Here is a 14,064-nt window from a genome sequence, read left to right on the forward strand (position 1 = left end):
GGCCTAAGCCAGCAGGCGGACATCCCCCAAGAAGTCCTGGACTGCGAGAGGGTGCAAGCCAGACCGAGCCCTCCGCCCCCCCGCACAAATTTCATGCACTGGGCCTCTAGTAATCAATAAAAGTGACATAGTGAAAATCAAGATATTGCTAATATTTTCAACTTCAAAATGAAATCATAAAAATTTTTAATAATCTCATTTTATAATTAGCACATTAGGACATTGATAAATTTCACTTTTGAATACTGAAGACAGATAATGAGATGGATTTAAACTGTTAACACAACTTGTGCTTGAAGAATAAACCTCAACTTATTGTGCCAAGCATGGAAAAACAACAACAGGTGGATGTCGAGTTAACATATTAGAAAAATTTACCGTGTTTGAGTTTTAGAAGTGGCAGTACTTATTTTTTCTTCTTGGGAATGGAGTAGCAGTGAGGCGTATCTCCTATCACCAGAGGAATTCACATCCATACTGAAGTTTAATTCTTGGCTTTTCCCACCACTGCTACTCTCACTGTTGCAATCTGTGCTGTCCAAGTTATCTGAATCACTGTTCCCTCCTGCACCACCACCTCTGGGTTCTCCATTTATTTTATTTTTGTCTGCCTTTTGCTGTGTTAAGGATATATGTTGTTCTGGTAATATTAAAGGTGCAGTGGGAGGGGTCTCTTTTGTTTTGTTCTTCTTATTTTTCCTATTGGTGCTGGGGGTTGTCACCACATTAGCCCTTTTTTTCCCAAACGCGTTTGTGAATGTTGCAGATGTTGCAGAGATTCCAATTGTGGTGGTGGTGGTTGCACTAGGAGGCTCTATGGGAACTTCTTGCTCCACTGAAATTATCAAAAAGGATAAAGATCACATTGAGAGCCACAGAAGTCAAAATAAATTATTACATATATACCTGTAACATTTCATAATAAGTTAGTCCTTTACTCATATTTTCCTTATACCTATATTTACTAGTAAATAAAGAAATCTTGCCCTTGCTCAGTGGTTAGAGTGTTAGCCCAAGGACTTAAGGGTCTTGGGTTTGATTCCAGTCAAGGACACGTACATCAGTTGCAGGCTCGATCCCTGGCCTGGGTCAGGGTGTGTGCAGGAGGCAACCAATTGATGTGTCTCTCTCTGTCTCTCCCTCTCCCTTCCACTCTCTCTAAAAATCAATGCAAAAATTTCCTCAGGTGAGGATTAACAAAACAAACAAAAAAGAAATCTTTACTGTTGTTAGAACAAATATACTATATCTTACTTTGATGTCTAAACTGGTATAAAACATTCATACAGTTAACACTTTTAAGATCTGAAATGTTAGTCTCATGAACTAACCAAAAATCACAATATAGTTTGAATTTAGAAAAAATTTCAAATAGGATTTTAGAATTAGAATTCAAATATAGCAAGATTATTTGCTTACTACAAGCACTGTATAATAAATAGCTCTTTGAGAATAATAAAACCCTAGTGCTGTAGAGCTTTGTGCCTGAACCTTAGCTAAAAATTTATTGAGGAAACAGACCTCTCCCATTTTCCAACAGGGGTGGGCGGGGGAGTAGAGAGCAGAGAGGAACCTGGCATACCTCTTTCACTGTATTGTTTTTAGGACATACACAATGTTTTACAGGGAGACTTAAATTACAATTGAACTGCCTCAATTTATATGTTTGTCTCCCCCCCCCCCCTTCTATTTCTCTATATCACTTTACAATGTAAAATGTTTGGAAATATTTACTACGAGTCAATTGTCAATTTTAGATTAACAAAGTAATTGAATATTTAACTAGATTAATTACATCAAAGGCATTCAAAATGAAGTCGCTAAACAGGAGAATTTTATCACTAATTTGATGGGTCAGTTCTCACCATCTTCATCATTTTCCTCTTCATCTTCATCCTCTGGTAGTTCTGAATTCTCCTTAGGTTTGTTTTCTTCATCTTCTTCCTGCTTCCTTTTCTGCTCCTCTTTTTTCTTTTTTCTCTTTTCTTTTCTTTTCTCTCTTTTAGCTGCAAGAGCCTGCTTTCTGCTCTCCTCTCTTGACTGAAATAAAGATGTATCATATTATCAACAAAGCAATAATTTAAAATCAAGAATGAAATGATATTTCTGTTTATGATATGAGGAGTTTCCCATGAATATCAGTTTCAAAACACATTTATGAAAGCAACAAAAGAAAAAATAAATAAACCGGACTTCATGACAAATAAAAGTTTTTGTGCTTCAAAGGAACCATCAAGAAAGTAAAAAGACAACCCTTAAAAAGGAAAAAAAATTTCAAATCATACATCTGGCAAAGGACTATATCAAGTATACAGTAGTCTTCCCCTTATCCATAGTTTCATTTTTTGCAGTTTCAGATTTTTGCATATGGCCTGCAAAGCCTAAAATATTTACTATGTGGCATTTTATAGAAAAAATTTGCCGATCTCCTATGTTAATAAGAAAGGGGCTGAGGACTGAAAGAAAAGACTGTATTTTCAATTAAAAATCATTTCATCACTCTGTTGCCATAAATCCAATTGGCTATTTAGGGAATTGCTGACCATGTATGTCTCTGGGTAGTTACAAAAAAATAAAAATTAGGATGGGACCTTAGCTGTCATCTAACTTCAAACTTCGCTTTATTTAAAAATGAAGACAGCTTTTTTCCTTCTTATTTTAACTGTAATCAAGTTTATCATGAAAGTACTAAAATTTATTTAATTCCCTAATTATTAAGACTTTAAGTTTTACAGTTTTTCCCCTATTATAAGCAATACAACAATGAATGACCTTATATACATTCACATCTTTGAGCATTTGTCTATCTATTTTAGATAAAATTTCTATAAGTGGAATGGCTAGAATAAGGGTATTCACTTTTTTAATTGATTAATTTGTCAAATACCCCTGTTAATAGTTATACTAATTTATACCATACATAAATAAATCATACTAGAGTGCTAATTTCTCCATACTTTTGCCATCAACAGCTATTACCAGACCTTTAAATTTTGACAGTCTGGTAAAAAAAACTTAAATCATTCTTTTATAGTGCATTTCTTTATTTATAAAGTTAGGCATTCTCCATCTATTGACCATCTATATTTATTTTTCTGTGAATCATTCCTTATTCTGAGCAAGTTCTCTTTTTCTCATTGATTTGTAAGCAATCTTTCCTTCTGTTTTTAGCTTACAAGTTTTATTTTGTAATTTTAAACTAAGAACTGGTGTCAAAATTCTGGCATTTCCCAAAATGATTGTATCTTTTTTCTTCGTTTAATCAACAAAATATTTTCAGGTTAAGCTATCTCTTGCATTCCTAGAATGACTATTTGATCATGGAGTTTGTTCTTTTAATATAAATTCTGGATTTAATAACAACATCCTCATTTCCCTGGTAAACAAACTGAGCCTCAGAAAAGTGATCTTGTTTATTTAACTTTTTCCACTTTACCACACATTCTAGGCTACTTGACACTTAGTCTTTGAGGATATAATAAACCACATATAGCCCAGATCTTATAATAAACAAATGATTTCCAATGTTTTACTAAATTTTTTCTTAGACTAATATTAAAACCACTTAGGCAGTAAGTATCATTTGGTAAATTGTGATCTGCTTGAAAACTAGACCTCACTTATATGGTTCAAAATATTTTTTATGAATGATAGGTTCAAATTAAAAATCAATCTACTAATCATTTCCTTTGAAAAATATTTTGTTCAAAATATTGGTCTATAGGTGGCAAATTTACCTTAGATTTTCAATAATTTTTATAAGGAAAATTATTTTTCCCACTCACCTTTTCCAGATCAAGTTCCTTTAAAAGAATACTTGCATTCTTGTTTGCTTCCGCAGCCTGTTGGTCTTTAGCCTTCACAATTGTCTCAACACATTGATGACATTTTTTCAACAGTTCCTATAGTGAAAAATGGAATTATTTCAATGAAGGAACACATAACATACTAGGCCAAATAAAATGAGCTGATTAGCATACCAAAATCCAGGGCTTAATTCAAATAAATAAATTAAATTATCCTTTGAGTCTAGTCATAAATCAATCTTTAATTAAAATAAGGAACTACTCCCTAAAAACTTTATATGTTCTCAGAAAACTTTCTAAATTGGGCTAATGGTCTAGTAATAAATTTTGGCTGCAGTCACTGTAATTATGGTTCAGAAGAGTAAGGGAATCATTTATCAGAAGTATTATACCCAGCCCTAACTGGTTTGGCTCAGCGGATAGAGCGTCGGCCTGCGGACTGAGGGGTCCTGGGTTCGATTCCGGTCAAGAGCATGTACCTGGGTTGCGGGCACATCCCCAGTGGGGGGCGTACAGGAGGCAGCTGAATCGATGTTTCTCTCTCATCGATGTTTCTAACTCTATCCCTCTCCCTTCCTCTCTGTAAAAAATCAATAAAATATATTAAAAAAAAAAGAAGTATTATACCCATTCTCTATTTACAAAGGGAGAAACTAAAGTATAGAAAGACGAGGTGGTTAGTCTCACAGAGGACAAAAGAACAGGTCCGTAACTGCACATTTTGGCACATAATTCCACAAAAAACAAAAATGTGCTCCAATAGCATATTAAACCTACCTTATCTGTAATTGTTGCTATGTATCTCATGCATTCTATATCAGAAGGGAACTGATTGACTTCTTTCACCAAATATTGAACAACTTTTACATGACCCTGTAAAGAGTACAACAGAAAACACACCAAAAAATCTCTTAAAATTTTCCCCATATGCTTAAAAACTTAAGAGTAAAAGGTATATTAATACTTTAAGATAGTTTATTAAATTACAAATTGAAATTATAAAAATAAAATCAGTGTTGAGTTTATAAACAGAAAAGATAAGTACAACATGCTCGGGAATATATGGTGGACCAAAAGACATTTCTCCTGAGTTTAATATGCCTATTTTCCAAGGAAAGTAGAAAAGTTTTTGTAAATTAGTCCTAAAAACAAAGAGGATGTTCTAGATTCCAAAGCATTATTTTGGCTCTCACCTTACTAAACAAGGTAGATTGCCTACATTTATCTGAGTCCTATAACTTGACTCTAGAAAGAACACTTCCTAACTGTCATTATCAGAGGTTGAATAATTTGTAATCAATTCTATTATAAAATAACCAAACTTGCATAGTTTCCCCTCCTATTAAGGTTCTAAGACATCCTCAAAAATTGGTCTGGTAGTGACACAAAACAGAAAAGTGGTTGCCTTCAAAGCAGGGAATTAATTGAACACAGGCATGATAAAACTTTCTAGAATGATGGAAATATTTTATATCTTTATGGGGTTTGAGTTATATGGGCATATGCATTTATCAAAACGCATTAAACTATGAACCTCAGACTTGTGCATTACACTGGATATAAATTATACCTCAATTAAAAGGAAAGAAAATTTTGTAAAAAGAATTAAGTCTAGAAAATATCTTAAGATATTTTTCTAAGACACATAACTTATACTACTCTCATTCAATAGCTATTTAGTTACCAGCTATTATGAGTTAGGCACTGTGCTAAACAACTGGGTATGAACAGTGGTGAAAAAGTCATGAATCTTATTGTTCATGGATCTTCCAGCCTAGTTGAGGAGATAGGCATTAAAAAAGTAAACATGTAGCCCTGACTGGTTTGACTCAGTGGATAGAGCGTTGTCCTGCGGACTCAAGGGTCCTGGGTTCGATTCCAGTCAAGGGCATGTACCTTGGTTGCCGGCACCCAGTAGGGAGTGTGCGGGAGGCAGCTGATCAATGTTTCTCTCTCATCGATGTTTCTAACTCTCTGTCTCTCTCCCTTCCTCTCTGTAAAAAATCAATAAAATACATTTTTTTTAAAAAAGTAAACATGTATTTGAACATATAAACTACACATTTGGATGAGGAAAATAATAGTGTACTATAAAAGAGAAGAAGAGGGACCTTTTCAGATTGGGTGTTACGGAAGAACTCTAACATTTAAAATGGGAGCTAAAGGGTAAGTAGAAGTGAGTCAGGTGATGCAAGGGAAAGACATTTTGGGAAAAAACCAGTGAGAAAAAGACCTGAGGCAGTTAAAAATTTATTGCTGAAGTATAGTGAGCCAAGGGGAAGGGGAGTATAAATGACTGGTCTGGGGAGGCTGGCATGAGCCATATCCTACAGGGCTTTGTAAGCCATGTTAAGTCGTTTATAGTTTATCATAAATGCAATGGGAGGGCTTTTAAAAATATAACAGATAAGTGAGCCTTTATATATATATGGTATAATAAGTTTTTATTAAAGAGTCCACTCATTTTTTTTCCCTCCTGAGGTAGAGAAGACATCCATCTGCATATAATAACTGCCCTTAAATCTAATGCTTTATGTACAATGACATAACAAAACTAGTCTAGACACGAGTTAATCTAATAAAGTTGCTTGTAGTGAGCTACCATATAGCTATTAGATTCGGCCACAAAAAGTGAAAATATAGCAGTTATTTGTATATAGATTTATAGCCATTTATCCAAGGTCAATTTATCTTTCTTATATGGTTTTAACTTAGAATTGATTTAAAATTATTAAATTTTATCCCCCCTCACCCATATCAAATTACCTTCCGAAATGCTGACATAAGAGGTGTGATTTTCCGGTTATCTGCTGCATCCACATCAGCACCTGCTTGCACCAGCAACTGCACCACATCAAAATGTCCACCATTGGATGCCAACCAAAGTGGTGTGTTTCCCTTCTTGTTATGAACATCAATATGGGCTCCTCTATAAAAGCAAAAGATGTTAATGTAGTTTGTTTCCTATGAGAAGAGGCAAACTTTTTCTATTTTTCTCCATTTGTCTTTTATCTGTTACAAAATATCATGTAAACAATCTGTTCTTTAAAATGTCAGTAAAGTAGAACAATTTTATTAGCTTTAATGGCTCTGGAAAGTGAAAGTAGAAAGTTCTATATATAAATAAAAAATTTACCCACCTACTAATGAGGAGCTCACAAAATTTATAGTGACCTTTGTCCGCTGCTATTGTTAAAGCAGTATCTCTTGAGGAAGGCACAGGGGGGGCATTGACGTCTGCTCCTTTATCAAGGAGAACTCTCCCAACCTCGGCATACCCTCCAGAAGCAGCTTCCATCAAGGGGGTAAGACCAGTCTGTTTAAACCAAAAATTATTCAAGTAAATTAATATAACTTTTCATAAGGCTAAAACAATCGACTTGTGTTTTCTATTTGTTATTTTCTCTCATAAAACAGCTAAGCAATATTCACAATCTTAAATTTCACTAAACAGCAAGTAAAAATTGCTAGAATGAATTAACTTATACGACCACATGCTAAATTAAAACAAACAAAACAATTTTATAACTTCTATACTGTTATAAATTTATGCATGAGACCTTAACTTCTCTGCACAACAAATAAAGATATTAAAAATGAATAAAAAGTAAGTAAAGCACAATGTTCAATGGGAAAACTTTTTTAGATAATACTTTTTTTTTTTTTTTAAATATATTTTTTATTGATTTTTTTACAGAGAGGAAGGGAGAGAGATAGAGAGCCAGAAACATCGATGAGAGAGAAACATCGATCAGCTGCCTCCTGCACACCTCCCACTGGGGATGTGCCCGCAACCAAGGTACATGCCCTTGACCGGAATCGAACCTGGGACCCTTCAGTCCGCAGGCCGACGCTCCATCCACTGAGCCAAACCGGTTCCGGCTTTAGATAATACTTTATCTGAGAACGCAGTTTGCTAAATACCTCAGGGTAAATTCTTTCAATCCTATTCAAACTTAGGTAAAATAGATTGAAATATCATATATTTTATTCATGTCTTTTGTTCATGACATTTTTGCCAAAAGATATTTCCTACTGGTAGTATTTCTAAAGTAAGATGATTCATCTAGGACTTCTAATAATCAAGTGGGTCACACTGAGTATCTGTAATATAAAAGATAAACTGGATAGCAGGAAAGGCTCATTTCTCTTTGTGCGATGAAAAGTTTTAATGAAATTCAGGGAGAAAAAATGAGATTTTCATTCAAACCCTTCCAACTTGAAATGACTACCAGCTTGGCAATTGTCTGATTATTAAGAATTTTACACAAGTTACATTTTTCTAGAGTTCTAAGTACTTAATAGTTCTAAGCCAAAAAAGAATTCAAAACACTGACATACTCTTACTTTCTGAATGCTAAATAGTCATAAAATTGTCAGAATTTGGCTATCTTAAATTTATAATCTATGCAGTAATTTAAAAAAATTGATTTCAGAGAGAGGAAGGGAGAGAGAGAGAAACATCCATGTGAGAGAGAAACACTGATTATGATTAGTTGCCTCCCACACACACCCTGATCTGGGATTGAACTCACAACCTGGGTATGTGCCCCAACAGGGAATTGAACCCACCACCTTTTGGTGTACAGGATGATGCTCCAACCAACTGAGCCACACTGGCTAGGGCTGTGCAGTAATTTTTTGGATTGGGGTTTTTACCACTGGTAAGCACATGCCTTATTAAGGCACATGCCTCTTTAAAAATCTACATTAATGGGCTCTATAAAATAATCTTACTACTCAAAAATATCTTACTATAAAATAGTATTACTACATTCAAAAGCTGCAAATTGGAAGATTAAGAGAACCACTCAAACCTGAGGTTGAAAAAAATACTGATTCTATTTTCTTCACTGTCCTTAATAAAAGTCATGAATAGTGATAATGTGTTACTGACCACTGTATAGCACAATTCTCCAATCTTGTATTAGGGCATCAGTTTTAAGTTATGACAATTTAATACAGTACATCAATTTGAGTTGAAATGCCATTCTTTTTCTACTAGAAATATATCTGATGTAGTTGACAAATTATAAAGTGCTTACCTTTGCTCTATGCTCAACATTGGCTTTTCGGTCCAGAAGCAAACTCACTACTTCTGCTCGACCTTGAAAACAGGCCAAGGTGAGAGCTGTGTTCCGATTGGTCTCTATTTGGGCGTTAATGTCTGAACCCATATCAAGCAACAATTTCACTGCAGGAACATGTCCATTCATTGCAGCCAACATCAGGGGAGAAATACCTAGTTTACTCCCAGTCCTCAGGGGGGAAATTAGAAAATTAAAATATGTTACCTGTTGTTTTTTTTAAAAAGCATAGAGAACGTAAAGGATGAAAATGTTTCAGTAAAAAGAAACCAATGAATGATTTTATTTGTTTAGACTAATAATTAGAAATAGGAAAATCTTACAATTTAAAACATAATCCTTATTTAGAGTTATAAATTTTCAACTATACATAACCAAGTACTTTCTGAAGGAGACCTCTTTAAAAATAGTCACCTTAGTTGAAATAATCTGTGATTATTTATAAGCACAATACAGGAAGAACTGTTGGCTCTTGTAACTTTAATACTATCTTAATTAAAAATGGTGTCTATCCAAATATTTAGGGGAAGACACTTATTCTAAGTAGTAACTTATTAATCATGAGTAAAAAACGAGATAGGTGATAGATACCTTGAATTAATTTCTGCCCCAGCATTAAGCAGAATCTTAATGATATTAACATATCCTCCAGATGCAGCTAGACTCAGTGGTGTATAATCAGACACATTCCTATGTTCTTTATTTGCACCTCGAGCCAGCAACAAGTCTACCACCTACAAAGTAAAATGTGAACAGAGAATTCCAGTTTACACCAGGGCTCAACTTATCATTAATTAGACTTTGTATATTCAAATATCAGCATTAGGGAAATGGATTCAATTTCACATCAAGGAATTCAGAGGTTTGAAATCCCAATTGTACTGAAATCAAAAGTTACTCTTTCTATTCGTCAATTGTTGAGTAACCATTTGCATTTCATATGTGTTAGGATTGTGGTTCACTCATCATAGGCATATCTAAAATATAAGGGAACATATTTACAAAATGAAAATTAACATTAACACACCTCCTGACGTCCACCAGAACATGCCAATGAAAGTGGAGTATCCTTAGTTCGTTCAGACTGTGCTTCTATATCTCCACCTTTATCCAAAAGGATTTCAACAACTCCAACATGCCCTGCTGTTGCCGCCAGGATCAGTGGTGTGAAGCCTAAATCAGAAAATAAAAATCTCAAACAAATTTGTGGTTTTTACTTATTAAGCCACTGCTTTTATTTCTTGATTATTTTAGTAGGGAAAGTCTTTAGGGCAGATACTTATAAGCATTTAACATAAAACTGCTCTAACCTCTAATTTGTTTGTGACAAAAATCCATAAACATCTATAAAAAGGAAATGCTAAGTCAAAGATAACTATTACAGTTTATACTCATAGTGAACTTTGAAACCTCTGCATGCTCAACTTTTGGATTAAGGAGAAAGGAAACTTGTACTTCACTGATAATTTATAGTCAAACTTCTGGAGAATAATTAGGCTCTGTAGATGAACAAATCTGGAATTTCAAATTGAAATATGCTTATCCATCTTTTCACTGAGACAGTCTAGAAACTACATAATGACAGTGAAAAAACTTGATGTAACTACACTCAGACATTATTTATTTATTTATTATTTATTATTTATTTATAATTGACCTTAGAGAGGGAGGAAGGGAGATAGAAATATTGATATGAGAGAGACACATTGATCAGTTGCCTCCCACATACGTCCCAACTGGGAATCCAACCCGTGACCGTACATAGGATGATGCTCTAACCAACTGAGCCACACTGGCCAGGGCCAGACTTTATTTTTGACTGACATTCCTTACCTTTTTTGTCTCTGTGTTCAATTTTAGCATCTCGTGCAATGAGTACAGATACGAGTTCTTCATGGCCACCTGCACAAGCTAATGTTAATGCTGTGTCATGATTGCTCTCAGTCTAGAAGGGGAAAAAATAAATTAGATTTTGTTTTTTTACAACGGGGTTATCAATTGAAGAGCAAATATTTTCACAATGAATATAAAATGATAATTTTCCTTTCCAAACAAAGAAAATAAAAATGTGCAAAATAAGTTTAAATAAAGCAATATACTCACATGTGCATCAATGTCAACTGAGGGATAGACAGGGGGCAATGACTGGGAAGCCACATTGCTTGGAGACTGTGAACAGGGTTCAGGTGTAAGACATTCTGTGGTCTGAGAGGAACTGTTTGAACCAGTGGGCACTCTGCTACTCACAGCTGAAAAACAATATCCATATTGCTGAATTCTACTAAAAGAGTAAAGTCATTTATAATATACAAAAAAATACAGAAAATATAAAATTCTGTATTAGTAATATAATGTAGTAACTAAATCCTAAGCTTTGGAGTCAGATGAACCTATTGGAGTTTCAATTTTCCTTAGGTGTAAAATGGGGAGAATAATAACAATACCTGCCTTATAAGGTTGTTGGAAATACTCAGAATAATGCAGGTAAAATACTTAGTATAGTGTCTGTTATTGAGTGCAAATGTAACAAATGGTAGCCTTTTACATTGTTAATAGAGAAAAATAGTTTCCTTTAAAAAAGTAAAGACTTTCTTAATTTATAAAAGGCAATTAGATAAAATATCCCGAGAACAATGCAAAAAAGGGGAGAACAAGTTAGAATATTTATCCCATTAATAGCAGAGAGCATTTTTTTAAATTCAATATTTGCTTTGAAAATTTGCTACAATGAATCAGTGTCTGAAAATCAAACTATTTTTCAAATGAACATTGGAACTTTTATTTTAGATCTCAAAATCTGGTGTTTGGAAACTTTGTTAATTGAAATGATACCTTTATGTCTATATATTTCTTACATTTCATTAGAGATGAAGTTTGCCTCATAGAGAGGGAAATAGGACCTATCTTAGAGGGGTGCTGTGAATTGTCTGTGAGATAATTTATAAAAACATTTAACACAGTGTTCGGCATAAAGTAAGTACTCAATTATCAGATATTTTATAGAACTTTCAGTACTATTATTCACTAATTTGAAAAACATTACTACTTAAGAAGGAAAAAAACTCAGAAAAACACACAATCATTAATAATACGGAACAAGACAACAAGGCTTCAGTAATGTCAATAAACAAACTTCTATCACCCAGACTGAAAGTCAAGAAAACATATAGGTCTTAAAGGGAACTATAAGCATTTCAAATGTTAGAGAATATTTTCTCTCCAGAATTTTGATAGGACCCCAATCACTTGCTAAGGTGTTCACAAGTGTGAATGACTCAGTTTAGATACTACTTTTAAAAATAACAAATTTTAAAAATGTTCAGATATGTTTCCATATGAGCTGTCCTCCCCATCAATATATATAAAATTATCTTGGCAATATGAATTTCTGCAGATTGTCACCACATAAGTATTCATAATTTAAACTATCCATTTACAAATAGGAACAATTATTATATATATTTGTTTCACCTACAAGAACATGCAAATGAAAAAAAGTTTAAAAATTTTTATCATTTAATGAAATAAAAGCAGATATTTGTTATTCCTCCTCAAAACAGTTGATATATTTGGAAAATAGCTCTAGTAAGCAAGATCCTAAAGATGATACATAGCACCTTTATAATAAAATTTTTACACTGGTCTCATAATTATTAACATACACCTTATTGAAGAAGTACTTTTTAATCATTATTAATTTTATTTATTCATGTTACCTCTTGTTATATGAAAAACAGACATTTAAAAAATTTTAAACATTTGACTAGAGTGCTGTGCCAGAAGGTGATGTTATAAAAAGACTTCTTTACAGAGTTGACTTTAAAAAAATACTTTTGTGCATTTAAAAACTATGACAAAAAATGTGTTGTCACACCAACTATTGTACATTTTCTACAACATTATTCTAGAAACATTTTTTCTACCTTGCAATAATGACAATCAGCAACATTTCATAGAAGTGACTTTAATAGGATTAATTACATACAAAAGTTGTAAAGATAAAACTAGAAAGTAGCAAAGATTTAAAGGTACATGTGGAATAAAGGTTTTATTAAGATAAATTTACACCAAGACTATAACATTTTCATAAATCCTAAATTGTTTCCTACCTCTGAATAAAATGTCTCTGAAAATGACTATAATTACTATCACAAAAGTCACATAATTCAAATTAAATTTATGCACTATCCTAAAAAGGTGATAAAAGAACTAAGGATAATATTCTACCTAATTCTTTATAAAATTTAAGACAGTTTTGTAGGCAATATGGAAGATGCTATATAAAAACCTCAGATACTAGGTTTACATAAGCTATGTTGTAAGGTTTTAATAAATTAAATCACTATAAATTGTTTAATTTAATAATAACTATTAGTTTCATATAAATAAATAAAAATCTATAAATAAAATATTAACATCTATTAGAGGAAATTATTATTTAAAGGCATTTTATTGTAAGTGCCCTAAAAAATAAGAGTTTCCTAATTATTCTTTTATTCTTAAGCCACATTGACTACCACAGTATTATTTAAAGTAAAACACTTTTGAATTGGAATTTGTTGTAAAGAGCCTATTAACATGCCAATAGCAATAACAATGTGCTAAAGTCACAAAAATACATTAGACCTTATATGCACATCAAATCTTAATATAAAATAAGAAAATGTTATTTAATAGAATTTAGAAGTTTTGAGAAAATAATATCTTTAAGATCAATTGAGAACTTCAAGTTGAATCAGATGCAAGCATAATTACATCTGTGGTTCTTAAACCTGGCTGAACTGACTTTTGACTCTTGTTACTTACTAGCAACTTAATTTCCATAAGCCTCAGTTTTTTTAAAAGAAAAACAGGTGGGAAAAGTATTTTATAGGATTACTATAAATAGCTCACAAGATAATGTACATAAGCATTTAGCACAGAGCTAAGTGCATGGTAAGTCCTCAATAAATTGAACAGATATTAGTGAATTTTTAGCCAATGTTTTTTATATATTCATAATGAAATTTTTACTAATGTTTCTAAAACTGCTCAATGGTCAAAGCTATTTTGAATTCTTTAAATTGCTTTGAATTTCCAGACCTCAGTTCTAGATATTTGAATCATGTAAAACTGATGTCTGGACATGAGAATCATTTGTTATTATGATAAACTGTAAAAGTCCAATACTT

General features: G+C 32.9%; 1 protein-coding gene across 7 annotated transcripts in view; it reads right to left on the reverse strand.

Moving 5' to 3' along the window:
• LOC102426990 (ankyrin repeat and KH domain-containing protein 1) overlaps window positions 1-14,064 on the reverse strand; it is a 121,423-nt gene that overhangs the window by 18,628 nt on the left and 88,731 nt on the right. For all 7 annotated transcript variants that reach the window (XM_023752075.1, XM_014453824.2, XM_023752074.1 and 4 more), the window contains 11 exons: window positions 10,997-11,142; window positions 10,727-10,838; window positions 9,921-10,066; window positions 9,485-9,627; window positions 8,852-9,065; window positions 6,947-7,122; window positions 6,573-6,735; window positions 4,584-4,679; window positions 3,786-3,902; window positions 1,866-2,040; window positions 379-835 (listed from right to left, as the gene is read on the reverse strand). In XM_023752075.1, coding sequence (XP_023607843.1) covers window positions 379-835; window positions 1,866-2,040; window positions 3,786-3,902; window positions 4,584-4,679; window positions 6,573-6,735; window positions 6,947-7,122; window positions 8,852-9,065; window positions 9,485-9,627; window positions 9,921-10,066; window positions 10,727-10,838; window positions 10,997-11,142 — 1,945 coding nt within the window. The remainder of the gene's footprint in view (window positions 1-378; window positions 836-1,865; window positions 2,041-3,785; window positions 3,903-4,583; window positions 4,680-6,572; window positions 6,736-6,946; window positions 7,123-8,851; window positions 9,066-9,484; window positions 9,628-9,920; window positions 10,067-10,726; window positions 10,839-10,996; window positions 11,143-14,064) is intronic.

The sequence above is a fragment of the Myotis lucifugus genome, unplaced genomic scaffold (genome assembly GCF_000147115.1).
Source record: "Myotis lucifugus unplaced genomic scaffold, Myoluc2.0 scaffold_28, whole genome shotgun sequence".
Classification (NCBI taxonomy): Eukaryota; Metazoa; Chordata; class Mammalia; order Chiroptera; family Vespertilionidae; genus Myotis; species Myotis lucifugus.